The 24,053-nt window shown below is 42.5% G+C and overlaps 1 protein-coding gene across 3 annotated transcripts; it reads left to right on the forward strand.

Moving 5' to 3' along the window:
* Nucleotides 1–6,101: 6,101 nt before the first annotated feature.
* Nucleotides 6,102–21,353, forward strand: DESI2 (desumoylating isopeptidase 2). 3 transcript variants are annotated; one of them, XM_017806643.1, is made up of 5 exons: nucleotides 6,102–6,255; nucleotides 13,322–13,394; nucleotides 15,222–15,315; nucleotides 15,809–15,950; nucleotides 17,742–21,353. In XM_017806643.1, exons 1-5 carry the CDS (start codon nucleotides 6,217–6,219, stop codon nucleotides 17,973–17,975), a joined length of 582 nt encoding a protein of 193 aa, XP_017662132.1. In that variant the 5' UTR covers nucleotides 6,102–6,216; the 3' UTR covers nucleotides 17,976–21,353. The 3 variants fall into 3 exon arrangements, with proteins under 3 accessions (XP_017662132.1, XP_017662133.1, XP_017662134.1); XM_017806644.1 differs by lacking the exon at nucleotides 6,102–6,255 and adding an exon at nucleotides 6,970–7,033; XM_017806645.1 differs by lacking the exon at nucleotides 6,102–6,255 and adding an exon at nucleotides 6,987–7,009.
* Nucleotides 21,354–24,053: the final 2,700 nt, after the last annotated feature.

The following is a 24,053-nucleotide window of genomic DNA, read 5'->3' on the forward strand; positions in this document are numbered from 1 at the left end:
TTTCAGCACATCAAAGAAAGATTATTTTGCAACTTTCATATTGAAAATACCTGGAATTCCCAAGTAGAACACAACTGTTATTAAGGAAAGTCCTTTTGTTCATTATTCCAGCTTCAGAAAACCCCATAAAGTCTTTTCCCAAGTTGCTCCACTTTAGTTGACTGTTAAAGGAGAATTCAACAGGTGCCATTTACTCAACAGAATGTCTTTTTGGCTGCTTGAGTCACCTGGTAACTGTACAAAAGACCAATCTGAGTCTATCCCTGTGAAGTTCAGAGTTCAGTGGAGCGGTTCTGAACATTACCACAGCCATGTCCTACAAAATTGTTCGTGAAACTTGAGAGATCTTACCGTACGGTTTTGAGCTGCTGTTCTATTAAAAAATCCTTCAGACAGCACAGGATCATATGGAAGAAAACTCTCAGACAAAACCAGCCAGTTCCAAAGGCCACAATAAATGTCCATTATGACAAGGCTTGCAAGATGAAGCTATCAGGCTTACTGGACACTCAGTTTTACCTACTGATGCATCTTATGTGACACAGAGGATCGATCCTAACAAGGTAGCCTGGTGATGGCTTGAGAGACAAGCTTATCCTTGCACATACAGCAGCAGCCGAGGCACTACATACAAAGGGCAAGAAGCATCCAGGCAGAGTATGGCAGAACCACCAGCCCAACCATTGCACGGTGCAGGCAGCCAGGCTGAGGGTATTGGCAAGAAAATTTTCAAAAAGGACTTGATAAATATTTCTGCTGAGAATAACCTCTAGATACCATAGAAATGCATACTGACAGTGCCATGAGAGGAGGTCAAGTACTGATGCCATTTTCTTCTTAGTCCTTTTTAAACAGAAGTCAGCTTGAAGGCTCACAAAAGACTACCTGAGTACCATTTCCATACTGATTCAGTAAGGAGAAGCATGAGAAGGAAACCGCTTAACCAATCTTCCAGTGCTCTTTGTTGAGAGAGTTTCTGCCACATGGCCACTGCAGCTTCCCTAGCCTGACTAGAGCTGACCCACAGAAGTCTTGTGTTACTACCCCTGGCATAGGCAAGAGAATTCTCTGTCCAAATGGAAAGACAGCCTGAGCCTTTGACCTTTTTTCTTGATCGACTGTGAGATGTTTAAAAATAGAAGTGCACTTTAATATACTGTAGCTATAAAGAGATCTGCATGACTCAAAATCAGGTCCAGCAACGTACCCTACACGAGATAATGATTGAGCTCAAATGCAAAACCAAAATGTACAGTAGATGGAAGCAGGGCAAGCTACCAAGGACATGCAGGGACAGAACTGGGAAAATCTAAGCTTGGCTAGAATTTAAACGAGCAAGGAATATGAAGGAATAACAAAAAGTGCTTTTGTAGGTGCATCAATAGCATAAAGAAGAAAATGGAAAAGGTGAGCCCACTGCTAGGTCAGGCTGGAGATCTACTGACTAAGGATAAAGAGAAGGCTGGAGTAGTTACTGCCTTCCTCCTTCCATCAGTCTCTATTGACAAATGCTGTTTGCAGTCTTTCCAGGTCTTCATTCACATTAGTAAATTTAGTGTGAGAGTTACTACACATAGTATCAATGGATCTAAATAGGGACTCCTTAGATAAGCTGGACATGCACAGTTCACAGGATCAGACTGGATACCTTTATGAATGCTGAAAGATCTGATAGCTGTCATTGCAAGGCCACTCTTTGTTGTCTTTGAATAGTAGTGACAATCAGGGGAAAAAGGCAAACATCTCAGCCATCTGAAGAAAGAGAGAAGGAAGACAAGGGAGAACTATGGGCCAATCAGCCTAACCTCAGTTCTTAGGAGCATTACTGATCAAATCATCCTGGAAGGCATTTCCAGTCACAGAAAGAAGGAGAAAGTGATTGTAAACAGTCAGCACCATTTTACCAGGAACAAATCATGCTTGACAAACCTGCTCACTTTCAGCAAGAGGATGACTGACTTGGACAAGGGCGTAACACAGACGTCATTTACCTTAGCAAAGCATTTGGTATAGAGTGAATAACTGGTCCACAAGATTGGTGGAAAACTGGTTGACCACATTTTGATCACTTCAGCTGGCAGAGGTGGTCTGATAAGTTTCACATCTCCATCAGTGGGATGAAATGCACCCTCAGCAAAGTCATGAATAATACAAAATTGGAGGCAGCAGCTGACAACCTGGAGATACCTCCTCATAACTTTGGAACTAGTTAGTGTATTTTTATCACCCCTTTCAGATTATACTAGATTAAGAGAGCCACAGCTAGTTTTCAGAAGGGAATAGGCCATAACAAGTACCCAATACAGGGCCTGTAAAATGCATATACATCTGTGCCAGAAACACAGTCAATGAAAATAAATACACCATTACTGGATTTGAGTAGTGTTTGAACCATGTGGTTAGGGACAGGAAGATAAAAGTTAAATGGGGCTCTACTCAACCATTAATCAAAATAATATTATTGATAATAATGATGATGGATTGTCACTATTAATTTCTGCTACATTTTCTATTTTGCTCGCTCAGTCATTGGCTTCACCAGAGATGTCTCTCCAAGAAAAGATGATCTGATAGACACCTTCAATAGGGTTTTGGAGTATTCAAGGAAAGATATAGCAAACATCTGATTCCTGTGAAAAATTGATACTTGAAACTGCTGCGCCCAGAGTAAAAGTTGGAGCACTATCGCCTCAGGATGCTGACTGACAGAAGGGCAGTCTTCAGTACCTGAGTCACAAAACTTCACTGCTCTGACATTCATTCAGAGTTGGGTTAAGAGCTTCCCTCTGTCAGAACAGCCTGTTCTACAGTAGGAGTTACACTTGCTGCTCACAACTTTCCTAAACTAGAGATTTGAGCTTATGGTGATTTGGTTTGCTCATTCACCTCTGTATAAAGGTGGTCACCTCAACCAGTGTGGAAAAAAAAAAAATCAAGGCACTAAAGGATGCTTTTCTTCCATGTGAAAGAGTCTTGAACTCGTTCAAAATTTCAACCATATCTGAATTTCATTAGCATTAGGAAATCTGTGCTGTTTCCTAAACTCCCTGTAGTTTCAGGGCTGAGATGAACAGCAGACAGATCTTAATCTGAGCAGGACCGAATTATTTAGACTGTTAATGGCAGTTGCTCTGTTTGTCCTAAAATAAGTTTAATAAAGCTCCATAAGTAAATAAATGTCTGGGGTTGTCATAATTACTGTATTTTATATTCACAAGTTTATGAAAATTTTCTTAAAATATTATAAAAGCTGTGGAAATCTGGCACAAAGAATACATGAGCATTTCAAATAATTTGTTACCGATTTATTTTTCATGATTCATATTCCATCTATTTCTGTACAGTTTGTACCAAGACAGAAATCAGGGAAAAAAATCAGAAATCAACTTTGAAATTTCACCTTCAGTGGAAACAGTCTGTTCCTACTGAACATTAAGTCGGTCTTCCCTTAAGAGAGGATGGTCCCATGGGCTGTTGCATAGATGAGAGCCCTCCAGTTCCTTCTGTAGCATTTGCGCATCTTTGTTCCACCTTAGCTGCACCTATGCCAAGTGCAAGAGGCATACAGGAGCTGCAGAGCAACATCTGTGTGGGGTGCCTTAGGCTTCTCTAACTTCTCTTTTATGGCTGAAAATTGGTGCTCCTCTAATCACGACTATTTCTACACCTTTGAAAACTAAACAGACAATGACATTTTCCGTAAAGAAAAGAAACCTGACTGCTCTTTGAGCATATTTCTCCCATAGAAGGATAGGAAAATGTCATGGCATAAAGTAAATGTAGCACAGATTGGTAGACAATGATTTTGGTTTGTGGTGTTCTCTGAGGAGAAGATTTTCTGTGTTCCCATTAAGGGCTCAGGCAGCTTGTCATTCAGTTTTACAATGCAGAAGTCCCTGGGTTCGCCACATTATACTTTTGCGGTGACAGTGCCCATGACTGATCTCTGCCCCTTTACCAAACTGCCACTGATGTTTGTGAGCATCTTGGAGTATTGCCATACCATACTTCCTCACTCTCCAAACTACTCAGATATGTGCAAACTGCTAAAACACAAACCACGTACAGCATAACTTTCTGCAGTATTCACTCACGCTTAACATTACTTCTGACACATAGCTAATCACAGTCTTTTTGCTCAAAAGAAGGATTTTCCTGGTTTTTGCAGATAACTGCATGAAAAGATAAACTGCATCACCGAGGAAGTCAGAGCTGTAATATTGTGTTACTCCGCTATGTATTAAGTCTAGTATTTAAATGCAAATATTCAATTTTTAAGTCAAATAAATGACACTTTGGGGGTTTATTCTTCACCTTTCATAGAACATGAATTTTCTCTCTCCTGGCTAGAAGTTATGTATTCCTCTCCTTCTGCTTCACAGTGCCTCTTGTAGACAGAAATCAGGAGAGAAAGAAGACCAAGTGACTCACTACAAGTCATTCCAACACTGTATTTTTGTCTTGCAGCTAATGAATACTGTTAGTTGAAAATGGAGTCCCTGACTTCTCAGATTTAAGATACAATCATATTATCCTCAGTGTTCCCTGACACGAAAGTAGCTTTTTCCCACAAAACTTTTTGGTTTAATAACTACCAGTTTGTTTCCTAGCTTTCAGCCAAAGGAACAAAGAACATGACCCAAAGGAGTTATAGACCTGTCCACATGTTTACGGTTTTACCAGCAAAGTAAGGCATTACTGCCAAGTCCTCACAGGGCTAAGGTGAACCTCAGTTTCACACACCAGTCTCTCAGGTGTCTGAATTACATATTCTGACAATCAGTAGCCAAACCTGTGGGAAGTTTTTGCAACAGTATTAATTTCGTCTAACCAAAGATCACTCCCCAAAGCAGGAACTGCTTTTTCTAACTGCCTACATCAGCTATGCTGTAGTACCCGAAGGATAAGCTGTTCTGCACACAAAATGGAGCTCAGCAGCTAAGCGAAATCTTAGCTAAGAAAGAGGGGCTAAACATCTAAAAGTCTGCAGCCAGAAATGATAGTGAAAGTCAGGATACCCCCTGGGGTGGCACATCCTCCTTCCTGCAGCACCTTCATCTCAAGGGCACAACCACAGCCTGCTGTGAACAGCACCTTTTTTAAAGTGCTACAAAGCGGCAGTAGTAGCCTTTATAAAACTGTATCTGCTGGGAGAGAGACGGCATCTTTTCTCCTGCTTTTACCAAATGGATTTTTGTTTTGCCGTTGCTTGAAAAGGTTATAGGTTGAGGTTGCCTTACCACCAGGTTGTAAGGCAAGGTTACTCTCGAAAGTGTCTGCAGCCTTAGGAGCGGCCACGCATTCACGAGCACCAACATGCGGATTATCCGCCCGTCCACACAGTTCAAACGTTCCTGCTGCCGAGCCAGTTAAAATTCCCGTTCTTCCCTGAACTCAAACGTAAAATGGCGGTGCCGGGGGACGCTCCGCACGCGGCCACAACAGGGACTGGGAACGGAGTAATCCTGCCGCTAGAACTACAAGCCTTAACCGCGCGTGTGGCATTTGCGGCGCGGGACGGGGAGGCCGGGCACAGTCCCGCGGCCGTGAGGCGGTGCCGGGGCGGGCTCGGCTGCGATGCAGGGGGGATTGCGTTCCTGCTGGGACTCTGCTGCCACCCCGAACACCTCCCAGGACGGAGACGGGACGGGACAAACGGGGATTTCCACAACCCGGGCTGGGCTCCCGGGGCGCGGGGCGGGCCGTGGCGGCGCCGGGCACGCCGGGACCGCATTCCCGCGCTGCGCGCCGGGAGCTGTAGTCGCCGCCGTCCCGCTCCGCGCGGGCGCTGGGGGCGGGCTGGAGCGGCTCCATCTTGCGCCCATTGGCGGGGCTGTCCGGCCGTCCCGCGGCCCCGGCGCCGCCGCCAGCGCCAGGCAGGGCGCGACCTGCCGCCCGCGCCTCTCCTTCCCTCCCTTCCTTCCCTCCTCCCCTCCCGCCGCCGGCACCGCCATCGCCACCGGGGTGGGGCCCGCGCCCGCTGCCCCCCGGCCCCCGCCGCCGGCCGCGGGCTGAGCGCGTCTCCCGGGGGCGCGGCCCGGTCCCTCCGCGGCGGCGGCTCCATGGTGCCCGCCGCCCGCCCCCGCCCCGCAGCAACAGGCAGGACGAGAAGGAAGCGGCCCCCGGGGGTCCGCACGGCCCCGCCGCCGGCCTGAGCGCCGCCCCCGCCGCAGCGGGAGCTCCGAGCGGGCGGGGGGCGCCCGCGGGCCGCCGGCGATGGCGAACCAGCTGGTGATCCTGAACGTCTACGACATGGTGAGCCAGGGCTCGGCACGGCCCGGGGGCGACGGGGCGGGCGGGGGTCCCGGCCGCATCCCGGGAGGGGGGCGGCGGCGGGGAGAGCCCTGTCCTGTCCTATTCTGTCTTGTCCTGTCCTGCGGGGGGGCAGGGGCGGCCGGGAAACTTTTCCTGCCCTTCCCCTGCCGGTCCCCGCGGGAGCGGGCTCTGTGGGCGGCGGAGCGGGAGAAATAACGAATCCGGGAAGGGGGGCCGCGGGCGGTGATTTGGGAGGTCTGTCGATTTCTACAGATCTTTCGTGACCTGCGACCAAAGTTTACCGGGATGGGTCTTCCAGTGGCAGGTGGATCCGCTCCCTGTCGCAGGGAAAACTTCCCCTGCCCCTGCCATGAGCGTCCCCGAGCTGTGCCGCTCCCCCTGCTATTGCCCCAAAGCTCAGCAGCGGGGAGGCCCTGCCTTTCTACTCACGAAAACCATAAAAGTGTCTAATTTTCCAGCAGGATAGTAGTTGGGGATAACCACTGTCTCTGTAGGGATAAGAGCTTTTTAGTGCAGTGTCAGTAAGGTGACTTTTTTCTGGATCAGAATTTTTGGACGGTTTTGGTATGGCTGCGATTTGGTAGAAATAAAGGAGTCGTTCCAGCTTGATTTGCAGCCCTATGAGCTCACCTTCCCTCCCTCCTGGGTAATCTTTCTGTGACATCTACAGCAACTCTTGTATTGTCTAATGTTCAGCTGGAAGCTGCTCAAATGCCATGGTAACAAATGAGGTGTAAGTACCTGCATGGAACAGGAGGTGCGGATAAATAATATTAAGAAAATATTATCCCTTAATGCGTTTCAGCTGCTGGAAATTAGAACGAGTGGCATTAGTTCTCTGACCAAGTTTTGAGTCTACTGATAGAGGGACAGTAAGATCAACAACTAGCTTCAGGTGACAGTGTTTGTGTTACTTAGCTTGTTTTGGATAGGCTTTCCTACCACCATTTTAAAGTGAACCTTTGGTGTTTTGAAAGGGTGAAGGTATATAGTGTAGAGTCAGTGACTGCTGGAAGTAAGAAAATACAGCTTATTAGCTTGAGAGCAGTCATGTTCAAATGCTAAAATGTTTGATAGCAATCAATAGGCAGCTATCTGGCCTGAAATCAAATCTATTTATGATATTATAGGAACTAGCCTGATCCTCGTCATCATTATTTCACCCCAATACTTTTCATAAAAATCAACATCCCTCTCAAAGGAGTTTTTTGGGCTTTTTTTTTTTTTGTCCACTCCTGTGTTTGAGTTCTGTATCCAGTGAATATAACCTGTTACTTCGACTTTGGTTTGCCTTCTTTGTAGAGAATAAGGGGAAACTGGAGACAGGATCAGTCTGCTCACTGTGATTTTTCTGAGGAGGCGGGGGAGAAAGAGGTCTTTGCTCACCTGGTTGAGCTCATACGTGGTGCTGATATTAGGAAGAAGTCACTGTGTGCCTTACACTAGACTTGAGGAGGGAAGGATGCTCTGTCACATGCATATATATGACTTCTCTTGATTACAGTGCAAAAATACACATTGTAGAATCTCTTTTACCATGAAAAGAGATGGTTTTACATATATTAACTATAAATATTTGTGCAGAGAAAGAAGTAGGACTTCAGTTTCAGGACTCTTACGTAAGAGAGTGTCTTTAAAGTCAAGGCTTGACGCACTTCTGACTCACCAAGATGGAGACCTAGTGTTCCTGCAAAGACTTGCTTAGCTGTGCAAAGCGTCAACTGGGCCCAGTTCACAGGCAGGCTGTGAAAACTTTACAGAATGGATTGTCTCCTGTATAAATGCCTGCCTGGAAAGTAGGGTCATGGCCTCTGTGAGAAACTCCATTCTCACTATAATGGTAGCATTGGTGGGGTGTGACTTCAGCATGCTGTTTCTTTTTTTCTTGTAATAGTCTGCTCTTTCATTCACATGGTTCTCCTTCATCTCTTACTCCTTAGATTTCTTTGCTGCAACCCATATCCTGCTTTCTTTTTCCTCTAGAGTTGAATTGCTGTGATCAGTTTTACTCCAGCCAACGTAGGAAGGCTGGCAGTTGACACAAAGGGAAGGGACGTAAAAAAGCAACGGGAAAGGTGTGCTCATGAAAACTAGTGTCATACTTTTCCTTAGGATGTGTTGGGGACTGATCGTTCTCCGATTGCGATTGCTGAAGCTCTGCCTCCATTGAGAAGTTACACAGCCTCTAAAGCTATGTAACTGTGGAAGGAACTTATTCTCCAAAAAGCAACCAAGTACATTTATTTGCAGATGTTTGATTGCATGTAGGGGGTGACTTTTTTTGCATTAGTCCACAGTTTTAATATTGGTTAAAGCTGTACATCACCACAAATTATACATAGTATAAGCTGAGGCCATAAAGGAAAGTGTTTCTATTTCCTGCTTCAGTCCTATTTGTTGTTTTATAGCAATGTCTACATTACTTGACCATTAGAGAAACAGATTTCCTTTAAACAGGTAAGAAAAACCCAGGTTCCTGTGACGTCTGAAAGATACCGTCAGTGTACATCCTGCCTCAAACTCTTTTTTTAAATGATGTCTCAGTCCATTTTAAACTTGTTTGAAGCAGGAATTTAAACCAAAGCCTCACGTTCATGTGCATAGCAGTCGTTACTGCATGTACACAGCCTGCTGAAATCAATGGTACTCCGTTATTTGGGGGCACTGAGAGTGGGTGGAAGAAGGGAAGTATCTTCTCTAAAGGCTATTTGGAAGTTCTGCTTGTTCATCAAATCCTTCCAACTGTGTACTTAAGACAGGTTTGCTATTTGCTCTTGACATTCTGTGTCAGGATTGGAAGTGGATTTGGGGGTTTTCTGTAGTTTAGGTTTGGGATTGGTTTTTTTTGTTTCTCTTTTGGAACAAGAGACCACTGTTACTCACCTGGTTGACAGAATCAACACTACTGTAATAATTGTAAAGCCGTATGAACAGCTTTATTTTAACCTGAATACTAACTGTAGCTTCATTTCCCAAGCAGCTGCTTAGGTATGCAGGGAATACTAGGTGACCTTGCTGCTGCTGGATCTCCTTACATCACTGAGTCGGTTGGTTTTGGAGCATATACCCTTCCAATGTCCTTATCATTTGAAAAAACAAAAATCTTTGATAAAAACAAAGGGAAGAGAGTTGAGTGTATTGTACAAGAAAGTGGACTTTCAAGTACTGGTGATTTTATGGAGGGAGAAAAGCTTAAAGCCGCATTTACATCGTGCAGTTCATACCTTTGAAAATCTTTTATGATCATTAAAAGATTAGGGTGAAGACTTTGATATATTGTGTTTTGAGAACTGGAGTACTTTATAGTTTCATTTTAATTAACTTCTGTTTTTAGGAGTCTAGGTTTTTTGTGCCCAAAGAAGTATCCTATTTTTTCCCCTTATCAAATAAGGTGATAAGAAGCTAAAGTATTAACATAAGTGAAAGCTCTGAAGAAAGTACTGTAGATATTTTTTAAGCACCGGGATTAGTGTTTTGCTTTCATTGCAGTGACGTGACTTTATTGTGTGCATAGAAAAACACTTCTCTAATATTTTCACTATGATAGTCGCATTAAACCTGAAATCCTGTTTTACAAGACTGACATATTGCAAAATATTGAGGATATGGAATTGAAGCATTCTACTATGGCAAAATTCATATCAAGACCAAAGGGAATACAGTTTGTGTAATGGAAGCAAGGATATAGCGTTTGGGATGAGTTTGGGATTACAAAATTTATGGCATGTTACCGAACCAGTGATTTATATAGATGTAATTTGATTTACAGTCTTTATTTTGTGAGTTATGTATAATCTTTTCAGCTGTAGCCAAATTCAGCACACTTTGTTGCATTTGCCCTGCATTTCTTCAGTGAGGCATTGTGTTCAATGAGAAAATGTGACCAACCTTCCAATAGCTCATCCAGATTAAGTAATAATTAGATATAATTACTGTTCCTAAGGGGAAAGTAATTCTGCCTCATTGAAATTCTTTTATCTTCAATTAACCTACTCTGTTCTTACTGGAAACACGAAGCAAAGTGCCAGCTTACTTCAGGCTCTTCTTCCAAAGCTCTGCTAACTTTTGTTTCATCTGCCACCAGTGCTCAGTTTTTGTAGTCTAGCGAGCCCTATGTATTGAGTTGGCACCAGTAAGGGGGAGTGTGTACTTGAATAGCACGTGCTGAATACCTTGTTGGAGCAGCTTTCCTTCCTGTTCATCTGCTTCTGTGCAGATCGAAGAGAAGGGTTGGTGACTCACTTTTCTGTCCTCTCCCTATACTTTGTGTCAGGTTTCATGGGTTGTGGGCGGGCAGAAGCATGAATAATTTTTTCCTCATTTTTTCTGTCTAGTAACCAACTAGACTTTATTCTTCTGCTGCTTGTGGGGTATCTTGTCTAACTTTTGTTCCATTTTCAGAGAGCAGCCATAACCTTGCTTGTCATTAGCAGATCCAATAGGTACGTGATGTGTAGGTTGTTTGGAATTCAAAGGCCAAATTCTGAGTTTTCTGGCGAAAAGTGTCCAGGAGAGGGAAAGACCTAAAGTACCAGGACCCTGTCTAGCTCAGTTCTAGATTAGGTTCAGTTGGATGCACCTCATTAGGCAAACATACTTTCTTCCAGTGCTGACAAACTGTATGCTGACTGTGCCTACGGTTCTAACTATAAATATAAACCTAAGACTATTTTGGAATGGTCAGCTGGTAAACTGTGGGATAGGAATGGCTTCAGAACTGAAACAGGTTTATGTTGCAGTAGCTTTTCTGTTTTCCAGGGGATTTTGATTTCACCTCATGACCAGAATCCATTGTTTTATGGTCACAAACCCATGAAGCTGGATGAGTAGTCTTAGCATCATTCTCCTTTCTTCTCCTCTTTGTTTTCTCTCTGTTCTGTGTCTTTCTATGCAGAGTAAATCAACTCCATATATTTCTGGATGTAGCTTGTTCATACGAGACTAGCTCTTTGCTCTTTCCTGGGGAGTGGAAGGAAAGAACTGCTAAGCCCTTTAAATAGACTAAGGTGATGATTTAGTGTAGTCATCCATACCCCACTAGCTAACATAGCAATGCATTGACAAAGGCAGAGATTAAAGCAAAGGGTAAAGTTTAGTCTTAAGCAAAATTTATCCACAGATCACAATGAGCTTTAAATAAATACACGGCACAAAACCTGTCTTCTGTTAATTCACGTTGACAAAATTTCTCACAAACTGGCCTGTCTATTTGTAACTATTGGCTTGACATTCTCTTTTTGCCATTGAACTTTTCTTAATTTTCATGAATAGCTTGTCAATCCAAGGTTTAGTGTATCATTTTTATTGGAAGACAACAAGCTTTCAGAAATGCATGTTATACGCCATAATGTTTGCGATGGCACTGTAAATTACGCAGTAACTCCAGCTAGCACTTCCTAAAAAAATGTGACATCTGCAACCTTTTACATCTTTTTCATCAGTTGTACTGTTTTAATGGGGCCTCTGGTGGTCTAGTGGTTAGGGTGCAGGACTCTCACCGCTGCGACCCGGGTTCGATTCCCAGCCCCCCGGGCAGATGGAGCTCGTCAGCCCTGTAAGGCAATCCATCTAAGAGAAGGTCACTCTAAACAAACCTACGTCCTGGGGACCTCACTGCCACTGTCCAAGCTTGCTCGGCCCCGGCAGATGAACCCCAGGATTAAAGGGTGGGCTCAGTTCAGCGCACGCTGTGTCTCACCTAAAAAATCCACTGTGCAGGCTCGAAGGGTTAATGACCTTTCCCAAATCTTCGCTCGCGAAGACTGGCCATTATTATACTGTTTTAATAGTGACTTCGCATCAGAAAACACTGATTGTGTCAACAGGTTGTGCAGAGAAGATAGCTTCATTTTTCTGTTTGCAAAACCAGTATTAATTTACCGGTGGTAACACCTCATCCCATATCTGCCTGCCAGTTGATGTTTTGAAGTCTGCTCTGTAAAAGTTCACAGCGATGCTCTCTGAGGAAAAAAAATCCTGTCCCTGGAGTAATTGACAAAATAATACTTTTGTTGTATTTTCCAGAGGTTTTTCTTTCTAGTCAACTTCAGTTTTAAGGGCACAACTGAGGCTTTTTTTTTTTTTAAAGGCTTTGTTTGACCTTCTTTTAATTATGTGTCACTTGAAAATTTTTAGTGCTTGGAGACTGATATTTTGAGGGTGGTGATGTAGACAAGGAAAGAGCAATTTTGAGATTTTCATTTTCCAGAATTCCTTGCATCTTTAAGGACTTGAGGGTAGTAGCTTCTGATAGACACTGGTTGCTGGTGCAGCTTTTGTAAAAAGAGAAGACAAAGCACTAAGGGAAATTTCTCTTCTTTCCTATTTTTTCCCTTTTTTAACAAATTATCAGTTCCTGGATTCCTTTTGAAATGCATCTATTTTCTGTGGGCGATAATACAAGTGATATATTGGAAACAGGTGTTAGACCTATGCAAAAGACTTAAACCTGATACGGGAGACCCATGCATCAGCAGCCTGGAGAGAGCTTTGTCTCTTGTATGGTGACCACTGTTTAGGTATTCAAAGACAAAATAAAATAAGGTCATTTCAGTCCATCTTACAGATCTCTGAGTATGTCTCGTGCTCATCTGCTCATAAGCAAGTGTGATCGTTGCTGTAAGTGACAGTCAGCGTGTGTATATTACAGCCTTACATTGTGATGTTATTTTTTAAAAAATGTGCTCCTTCAAGATTACTGTAATTGAGTCTAGAATGTGTTCCACCTAATGGAAAACTTTACAGCCTACAACTTGTTGACAAATAGAAAGTCGATCTGGATTTCTTCCGGGTACAGACTCCTTGCTTGACAGACATTGACAGCACGAAAACACTGGCATAGGACCTAATGGAATTAATTCACTGTGTACAGTTGGGAAATTTTAATGATATGTTCTGTTCTCATAAAATGAGTTGTGCAGTTTCATTTTGTGGTAGGGTTTATTGCTTTTCATGTAGGGGACAAATACATGTCAGTCTGCTATGAGAAGACAAATCTGTATTGCAAACTAACTAGAGTTGTTCTTGTTTTCTTCTTTCCTTTTAGTATTGGATGAATGAATATACTTCTTCCCTTGGAATTGGAGTTTTTCATTCAGGTATAGAGGTGTATGGCCGAGGTATGTACAAAAAAAGCACAACTTACTCTTTGTTTCGGGAATTCTGTTATTTAAAACCATTTTTCAGGTAGTGAGGGAAGTCTGGCTTCTGAAACCCGTTTATCTCTTTTCTCATCTATTCTGCCTCTGGAAAAAATCTTGGATAGGAATAATCTGGTAGCCATCATGCATTCTTTTGTATAAAGCTATGCAGCTATGAAAAAGTGTGCAATTTATTCAGCCAGGCATAGAAATCTTTACTTTACGTTTGAAAACACTTGTTGCAAAAACAAATGTACACTTTATGTAAGCATGGTTGAATCGTATTCTGCCAGCACTTAGTGCAAGGAGTTAATTTTTAGGTACAGAAACGAGAGGCACCCAAGAGTGCATGATGCTCAGGAAAAAGTCTATTCCTTATTGGTTGGTTGGTCTGCTTTAAGGAGACTGTTTCTTTAAAAGACATCTCGTTCATGCTGTTCATAAAAGATACCCTAGCGATAATACAAAAATACATTTCAATGTTGCTAAATAGGTTGTACTGTGGGACTGCAGCTTCTTGATCTGTTCAGGGCACTTAGAATCTGCACTGGTGCCAGAAGGTGTTTCTGAGGAAGCTGTAGCACAGGCTCAGGTCTGAGGTGTTTCTGCACAGCAGTATAATGATGCTTGGAGGTGATGGTGTTGCTGAAAGTAGTCCATTTAAAGAAGAAAAATCTACTTCAGTTCTTTTTTTGGGAGGTGAGGGGAAGCAGCAAAAGGCATGGCATGCACTCCAGAGACCACACTGCTCAAAGTTATCCTAAACTATGTTTCAGCTACTATAATGGTCACATTGTAACTGGGTTTGCAAGTGTTACCAGAGCAACAAATTGACAATACTATGATTATTGTAAAAACTGTTTTTTAGATTTGTTTTAATCTGAACCAGAAAGACCTGACTCTTAATAGTGCTGTGCCTGAAACCCAGTTTTTGAGCTGTGCCAAATACATGTGCCTGCCTTCCTGTTGGGATTATAACAGCTTTCTCATATAGCAGGTCATGCCCCTGCTAGAACAATGACTTGCATTTTTCAAAGTACATCAAACTTTTTATTCATTAACGTGTTGTAAAAAAGATTATCCCCAAAACTGAGTGCTAGACTTGCATGATGTGTTACGAGTTTTGAGGAAAGGAAGCGTGAAGTCATGCTTAAAGCCTTTTATTGCAGTCTGGGCACGGCATGCTGTGTTATCTGACAGACACAGATGGAAGCTACAGCATACCATGATATTGTCATGTACTGTGGGTGCTTGTGCCAGCAGATGCTATGTGCAGGCTTCAGGTGCGTGCACTGGTTTACTTTCTTGTTATAGTAAAAAAACTTGTGACAGTTGAACCTTTGCAAATCAAGACATTTAAGAACCTCTTATGCCACTACTTGCTGCCACACCTAGAGCTATGTAGTGCACACTGAATAGAAGTGCCATCAGACCTTTGAGGATACTGTACTTTGAATCCCCAATTTAGACATATCAAAGTGGACCTTTAAAGACAAGCATGTATAAAGAACATTGATAGGATTTACAATTTAACTTGTAAATCCTCACTTATACAATGAAAATTATATACTTACTGTAAAGTTATTCAAATTAAATCCATACACTGTAGGAAATTTCCTGTCAGTTTTTACTCAGGCTGACTGGTAACCTAACAAAACTATTCATTTCCAGCTCCTTTCATTTGTAATAATAAGATGTCTGGTTCCTAGCTTTAGATCCACGTGAAGTTGTCTTTGGTCAGTGAGTCCTGCTGTTCTTTGCTGTCATCATATGCTGGTTTTGTTAAATCTGAACTTTCTCTTTTAGAATTTGCCTACGGTGGTCATCCATACCCTTTTTCTGGAATATTTGAAATTTCACCGGGAAATGCTTCTGAGCTAGGAGAAACATTTAAATTTAAGTAAGAAAGATACCTGTTTTCTTGTTTTCTGAGAAGGCATATGAAAAAGACAATTTGTTGGATTTATTTTTGAGGATAGAGGAATTGTACAAGGATTTCTGACTTTCTGAGAAATTCATGTTTTTACTTAAAAATGAAAGATGGACAGAGGTAATGAGATAGTGAAGTGTCTACAGCAAAGAACATTTTTTTTTTAGCATACCATTAAATTTCTTAAATGCATACAAATTTTGTGGACTTGTGGCTAACTTTTATTATGCATGCAGCATATACACTGCAGTAACTTTTTCAAGGTGGATAATAGGCAAGGAAACATAATCTCTCATGATAAAGATGAAAGTGGTGCCGTAAAATCGAATAGAAAGAATTGATGTTGTTCTAGGAGCACCGAAAGATCTCACCACCCACAATGGGGTGACTTTTGAGCAGTGTATGAACAGTAATCCACCTGTATCATGGGAGCCTGATCACTTACTCTCTGTTTCTCTTCTAGAGAGGCTGTGGTTCTAGGCAGTACTGACTTTATGGAAGATGACATAGAAAAAATAGTAGAAGAGCTTGGAAAAGAATTCAAAGGAAATGCTTATCATCTAATGCACAAAAACTGCAATCACTTTTCTTCAGCTTTATCTGAGGTAAACAAACATGAAGATCTAGAAAGGTGCTTCCCAGGTGGCTACAGAGTATCATCTTCCTTTGGAATGTTTGGTCTAATTTCCAACTTCTTATCTCTGATACCTTGGGCAAATGTCACCATTTTTCAGATCGTATTTGTGCTTATGTCCAAAATACAAGATTTTGCTGTCAAAAATGCTAAATATTGTTCTCATACATAGCTTGTATTCAAGCAGGGGTGCATTCCTAAATGAGAGACCTAGTAAATGAACTAACAGGATTTCAAAATCATTTCAGTTGCTTCAGAGATTGCTACTGAGGATAGTATTTTGGTCAGTATTTCCCCACAGAAACATCACACTGAAAATAATTGTTAAAGTTATGAACTACTGTTAAAGAATAACACATTCACAGAAGTTACAAAGACAGTGTTAATCTTCTGCTTGAGAGGCTTTTGTCAAGGTGTTGCTCTGCCAGCATCTGTGTCCTGGTCATGTGGATACTTGAGTCATGTGAAGTATCTGACTGAGGAGTCAAATGGGCTTTTCTTTTTTCCCTTTGCAACGTGATCAGTTTGCCAATATGATTGAATGCCTGATCATTCACACGTGTATCAACACAAGGGAAGGGGTCAGGAACAAGTATCCTAGGACAAAGAGGTGAATGGAAATTTGATTTTTATTGATAGTTGGCAATCTGTGCTTGCCAGAATTTATGATATTTCACTGAAACACTCCCAAACAAGAATGGCTATTTTTTTCTGTAGTGAGCTTTCACAGATTTTAATTTTTTTTTCCCCAAATAGTTAATGCACTCTTACCGTATAGCCTGTGTTTTGTGTAGACTGATCTTCCAGTGGTACTGGAAAATTTTATTGAGATGATGATTCGTGTGCAGTGACAAGTAAGTAGGGTGAGACACTAACAAAGCTGCAGTTGGTGTGAAATCTGGCCTATATGGACAGGGTTTTGCTATACTCTTCAGCTGCATGGTCATATTGTCTCTGTTTTAGTGTTTGTCCTATTTAGTGTTCTATTTAGTGTTCAAATTGACTATAGAAGTGGGTATAATTACAAGGTAAATGCTGCTCAGTTACAGCAGAGTAATGCTCCCATTCTCCAAATTTGCACTGGAGTAAGTAATACCAGAAGTGAATGTGGAGGCAGTTAAGTAAAATGGCTCACTCCTTAAATAGTGACAACAGAATTATTTAATGACTGATGTGCAGTACAAGTAAGTATTTAATGCTGCATTATATATTTCTGAGGAGTTGAAACCAGCTATGCAGTGTATATCCTCTCTTGTTCCAGTGAACCTAAGTGTGTGTGCTTGTTTTGTAAGATAGTGACATCTCATGAAAGTCGTCAGAGGCCATCCCACTAAATAGCCTCAGCTGTATGTGTAACTCCACACAGCTACGGTATTTTTGGTCATTTGATTTCAGGATGCTTTTTTGTAATAGTGAAGTTTCTCCTGCAGTTTCTGTTTCTGAGGAATTAGCAGTGAATGGAATACATACCTTAACTAATTCCTGTCCCTTTTGTAGAAGTTATGCAAGAAGAGTGAGGTGGTTAGGCTTTCCAGGACTTCTAAGAAAAGCACAGAACCATGTGTCCAAATTTCACAGTGGAAAATAGGTCTGATGGAGAAAACTTGTCTTAGTGCAGCTAACTTGGGTGCTTCTTGAGTGGCATTTGTGATAAGTAAACTGTAAGGCTACTGCAGGTTTTGTTTTTTATTTACCACACTGCAGTTTTGTTACTGCTGACTCCAGAAAACAAATTAATCCTTTCTTTTTCCTTCCCCCATAGATTCTCTGTGGAAAAGAGATTCCACGATGGGTGAATCGCCTTGCCTACTTCAGCTCTTGTATACCCTTTCTCCAGAGCTGCCTGCCGAAGGAGTGGCTAACTCCTGCAGCTCTCCAGTCTAGTGTTAGCCAGGAGCTACATGATGAGCTGGAGGAAGCTGAGGATGCAGCAGCATCAGCTTCCTTGGCAAGCTCAGCATCTGGGTCTAGAACTGGACGCCACACCAAATTATAAGTCCTCCTCCAAAGTAACAAATGGTTTGAAATACTTCAGTTTAATCTCTCCAGCAACTGACTTCCTGACAGAACATGAGAGCTGACTCTAGAACATTGTTTTTATATGCAAAAAAAAAAAAAAAGCTCTCAGCAACCCATGTTTCAGCTCAGGATTATTTATGTAGTGAGAAGAATTGCTGGGAGAAAAGGGAAGGATTTTGTGTGAAGCCACCCTTTTCATTTTCACCTGATGTTTGGTAGACCTGGATTAACTTAACATCTTGTATAAAGTGAAACTTAAATTATTTGTTTACAGTATTGTGTACTGCTGTTTACAAGTCCTGTAAGGACTCCTGCCACCATGGAAGAAGAAAGAATTTGAGTTTGATTTAACTGTTGGTGTAACTCAAAACAGTGGTGTGATGCCCTGGATGAACTCTCCCCTTTGTTTTCAAGATTTAAGGCAGGTGAACGTTAAATTGAGAAATGCCAGAAACTGCTGAATACTATATATGTGAACAGGGTATTGTGCACTTAACGTGGCTGATGTAAGCAGGTAGTTTCCAGGATGTAGGGAGACTGGTTCCGTCTAAGATCTGTTCCTAGAAGTATGACCTCTACATTAATGAAACTGTGGATTTTTGCACATATGAAGGGAAATTTCTATTTCATTACAATGCACATCGATCCTTCTTTTCTAACTCAGCCATGTAGTTTACATCTGATCTCCCATCTTTATTTACAGTTTACTTCAATCAGGATTTAGACGTGTGAAAATCATCTGTTAGAAGCATGAAAAATTTTTCACTATTTGCTTTACTTGATTTCAAACTTGTATCTACAAGTTAGTACTTGTATTCCTTTTTTGTTTGTTTCATATAGTTTGGAATCGTGTAAAACAAGCCATTTGTGTTTGGGGAATGGCCTTGCTTCCTGCTGCTGATTTTGCTTCATTTGAGTTTGTAAACATTCATGTCCTTTTTATTTTTTTTTTTTTTGAGCTATGAAGTGCTGCCCAGTTGTGCATATCTGCACAAACGATAGAGAAATCCTAATTTATTTTCCCACTGTCTCTATCTGTGGCATTAACTTTTTTTGTCAGATGTAATGAAGAAAAACCTGAAAACTGCTTATGCACCTGCGTGTTTACACAGCAGAACCCACTAATCTGCACACATAATTATATCTGAAGGTAAGAGATATTATTTTCTAAAACACAGAAGTATGTTTGCTGGTAGATTATAATTAGAGCTAAATTATAATTAGTGATCAGAATATATAATGGAATGCCTTATTCTTGTTCACTTACCAAGAGAATGAATGGTTCTTCCAATCATTAGTGTAAATTAGTGAGGTTCTATTGTGCGCATAAGGCTACAGTAGCACAAACATGAGGGAGGTGAGCTTGTGTATTTTCTAAGAGTTGCTGCCTTAAACAAAAAACATACCATCCCTAAACTGATCAGCTCACAAAGAAGTGTGCATTACTAGAAATATAAATGATTCTTACAAGCTTTATTTTCAGTCTGTTGCTGGGTTTAGTTTTTCCACTAAGTGAAACACTGACTCTACAGTTTCTGCTGTTTAAAAGGAAAAAAAAGTCCTCTAGGGAGGCAGGAATGCTTCATGTTACAAATGCTCCTAGCCATGGGAAGTCGGTGCCATTGAACCCTACAGGAAGGTGCAATAGGCTGTATCCTAATAAGAATTCTTATGATGGCTTACTGTGACTCGTGTTAGAAACAAGTTTCTCTGCTGGCAGCTGAGTTGAATCCTTTGTCAGACAGACTTTGTTTTCACTTATCTTCTGTGATGCCATGTAGGTACAGAGAGAGAAACGCTCAGTTCTGGGGGGGCCGGGGAATCACATGAGACTCTTTGTGGAAAGAGTGAGGTAATAGTAGGAGTCTCCTTAACTGTATTTTGGTACGTATTTTAATAATCTCTTCTACCACATGGGAAAATGCGTAAGACTGATGAGTCTGCCACTGACTTCGTTCTCTGATCTCCAGAAGCTGGACATACTTACCCTCCCTGTTGAGTGCTTTTCACTTGGATCTCTGAATTTGAGTTCTCCTTTCCTTTTTTTCCCCTGTAGTGAAAATGAATATGGTGGTCTCCAGTCAACTCTCAAGCATTACAGAACTGAATCTTGCACTACACACAGCTAAGACAACAGGCTGCAGACAGGTTATTTTGTCTCTGCTGTGCAGCTGTGGTAGTAATGTGACTAAGTCTCTTGGCCAAGGCAGGTCCTTTATTTCAGCTCAGGGTTGAGGCCACTGATCTAGCAATGTACTGTAGCTTTTCCTAGGCTTTAGGAAAAATAAATAGAATGAATTTTCATTGCTACCTTTTATGTACCAAAATCAGCTTTTTAGGCTTCTGATACATCCAGAGTGCTAGGTCACAAATCTCTACACTTTCATTAACACACACAATTACAGCATGTACAATGCAAGAACGTGACAGATCACAGCACAGTTTTTATTTAGAAGTAAAACTAAGACTATTTTTTATAAAGCAGACTGGAAAGTTTGTAACAAAAACATTCATTTTATTGGTAGCTGTACAGGCGAAAATACTGTCTCATGCTCCATAAGGAGTTTTGTGTTTGTTTCAAAACCATCCATTTGTAAATCCTGTGAGGAAACTGACACCTGAACCCTGAAGGCTGTTGGGTATTGTGTGGAAGCGAGCGGTACTGTAACTCCAGTCATGTGCTGTCAGCTCAGCTTCTGCTGGATGCCTCCAAAAAGTCACCCTGCCAGTGGTTACTCTGATTTGTTAGCAATAGAGCAAGTTACCTTTCACCAGCATTACTGCCAAGCAGGGATTACTTTAGTCTACTAATGACCACACTGTGCTAGGACTAGAACACTCCAAAATGCTGTGAGAAAGCTGGACACCTGCGGAATCTTTTCCATCAAAACGGGTAGAAAAATCACCACTTCAGGGTTCTGCTCTGTTTACTTTCTCATTCTTGTTTAGTTTCCTGTGAGATAGTACTTTTGATACTTATTACATTGTTTAACTCAGTCATTTTATTTAAATGCCATTTTCTGTTCAGCAAGCCAAAAAAATCCAATGTACTGTTAGTGTGCACCAATAACTCCAGAGTGGCTTGGTAAAAAAAGCATAGTTGCATTACTTCTAAAACTGACAATGCAATTCTGATCACTATTGATAGATGATAATTTTCACTGTTGGAAGTTGCTTACAAGCTGAATATTCACTGATGCATTTTTTGTAAACTTGTATTCAAGTTTACTGTACTACATAGTATTTGTATAAAATTCGAAGAATTTTGACTTTTGTTACCTGTACATGGCAACAATTTGTCTAGCATCTTAAACTTAAATCCATCAGTTTATTAAAAATACTTTTATAAAAAAAAAAGACAGTTGGCTCTGTGTGTTACTCCCCTTGTACCTACCTGTTTTGGCAGTGCCACCCAAGCTGATCTTTGGTTTAGAAAGACGGTTTTGAAGGACAGTAAAACTATCCAGGGGTTTCCTGTAGTTAAGCTGTAGGCTGTTACGCTGACACAAGCATCAGGTGCTGTGGTTTGGTTTGTCTGAGGCGTTATTAAGAGCCACTAGTTTCCATTAGACTAAATTCAAAATGTGTTTAGATTTGGTGTCCTAACTACATCTGTTGGGGTATCCAAACACCCCACTGCCCTTGGGATACGTTGCAGGTACTATGTGCCACATTCTACAGCTTTGCTTGAAAGCCCGGCTCTGTGGTCTTGATTTGCAGTGGACTGAGGAGCCACAAGGTATGTGGGGTCTGTAATGTCTGTGCCCTGCCAGTTCCTTTGAGCAGAGCAGAAGTACCCAGAGTTCAGGGAAGTACCAATGGCAACACCAGCCTCAGCCAGGGCTGCCTGTGCTGTGCCTGCTCCTGTGGCAGCAGCACCACTGGTGCACAGCCCAGTGCTGACCCAGACTGGAGAAACTCCCCTGGCTTTGAATTAAAAAGCTGCCAAGCTATTTCCTGGACAGGGCTGCTCAGCAGTTGGGTTGCAGCCTGACAGAACCTGTGGGGTGGTGGCACCTCCATTTAAAGCTGTGGTTGCTCTGGGCAGCAGAGCTGGCCTGCTCCTTGCAGCCACACTGGCTGTGTGGTGCTGTGGAGCAGCTGCACAGAGAGCTAACTGGCACAGCCTGTTCCCCAAACTTTCCCAAGCTCTGGCGCAGTGTTTGCCAGCACCCAGAGGTGTTGGCATTGGAATTTGCAAAGGGCAGGTGAGTGCATGTGTTTTAACAGGAGAGAGACTTCTCTGCCCATTGAAGGCATTGATAAATGGGAGTGCTCTCCAAGCTGGTGCTGCTCCTACCTCTCTTGCCCCACAGCTGAGTGTAGTGGGTTGACCCTGGCTGGATACCAGGTACCCATTAAAGCCACTCTCTCCCTCTGCAACTGGACAGAGGAGAGAGAAAAAAAAACAGCTAAGGATTCATGAGTTGAGATAAGAGCTGGGAGAGGTCAGTGACTGATTACTTTCATGGGCAAAACAGACTCAAAGTGGGGATAGTATGTAAATTTATTACTAAGAGGATAAGAGCCAAAGAGTGAGAAATAAAACAGTCTTAAAAACACCTTCCCCCCACCCTTCGTTCCATGTTCTCCCTCCTCTCCCCAGCAGTGCAGGAGGATGAGGAATGGGGGTTATGGTCAGTTGTTTCTGCCGCTGCTCAGAGAGAGGAGTCCTTCCCCTGCTCCCTTGGGATCCCTCCCACGGAAACAGTCCTTGATGCACCTCTCCAGCGTGAGTCCATCCCTCAGGCAGCAGTTCTTCCCAAACTGCTGTCCCGTGGGTCGCTTCTCCATGGGGTGCAGTCCTTCATGAATGAGCTGTACCGACGTGGATCCTCTACAGGGGCCACGTTTATCACACGGGAAAAACCTGCTCCAGCATGAGCTTCCCTCTCCATGGGCTGCAGGTTTCTGGCAGGACCCTGCTCCATCTTGGGGCTCCCACAGGGTCACAGCATCCTTTGGGCATCCAGCTGCTCCAGCCAGGGCTTCTCCATGGGCTGCAGGTGGGTCTCTGCACCCCGATGCTCCTCCATGGGCTGCAGGGGCACAGCTGCTCCACCATGGTCTGCACCACGGGCTGCAGGGGCCACAGCTCCGGCACCTGGAGCACCTCCTGCCCCTCCTTCTGCACTGACCTTGGTGTCTACATTGTTGTTCACATGTTCTCACTCCACTCTTCCCTGGCTGGAATTCTTTCTGTGCAACAACCTTCTGTTCTTAAATATGCTATCACAGAGGTGTTACTATTACTCCTGATTGGCTTGGCCTTGGCCAGCGGCAGGAAGTCCATCCTGGAGCCAGCTGGCATTGGCTCCACGGGACAGGGCAAGCTTCTAGCAGCTTCTAACAGAAGCCACCCCAGTAAGCCCCCCTGCCAGCAAAACCCAGCCACAGAAAACCACTACACTGGGAAAGGGATGTGTTTTGCTGTGGTTTGCGTGCTGAGCCTGGCATCGCTGTGTGCATGGCTAATGAAGATTGGCTAGAGCATGACCTGTTGGAGAAGCTGTCCAGACACAGGTGTGTTCCCTTTTCTGACTGCTAAAAGGGACCCTAATCACTAACAAAGATACAAGGGATTTTGAGGAACTTGTAACCTATTGAAAGGAAACTTGGCAAGAGTTCATCAAATAAAACTAATGTGACTTCCAGGTGAACTCATTTCTGGCATCCAGTGGCCACGAGTGCCTATCCACTTCTAGGAAGGTGATCAATATACAAAAATACATACTGCATTATCATAACTCTGTTTGTTAATTGGTGAGTGGCTGAATTTAACTGAGCTGCTCTTGAAGAAAATAGAAATGTTTCAAATGAAAATTTTATTTTCTAAAAGTTTCTTCAGGCGTGCAGAAGTACATGACAGATTTGTCATTGGAACAGCTTCTGAACAGGCAAAGGTGTTTTTTGTGGCTAAAGGCACCTTAATTTTATCACACCCCCAAAATAAATATATTCTTCCACAGTACTTCATATAGTGCAGTGAAAATGGCTAGTGGACAGTTCCTGACTTGCTCTGATACCCTGTGGTTTGATCTAAATCAGATCATAA

This window comes from Lepidothrix coronata, unplaced genomic scaffold (assembly GCF_001604755.1).
Source record: "Lepidothrix coronata isolate B3197 unplaced genomic scaffold, Lepidothrix_coronata-1.0 Scaffold16, whole genome shotgun sequence".
Taxonomy (NCBI): domain Eukaryota; kingdom Metazoa; phylum Chordata; class Aves; order Passeriformes; family Pipridae; genus Lepidothrix; species Lepidothrix coronata.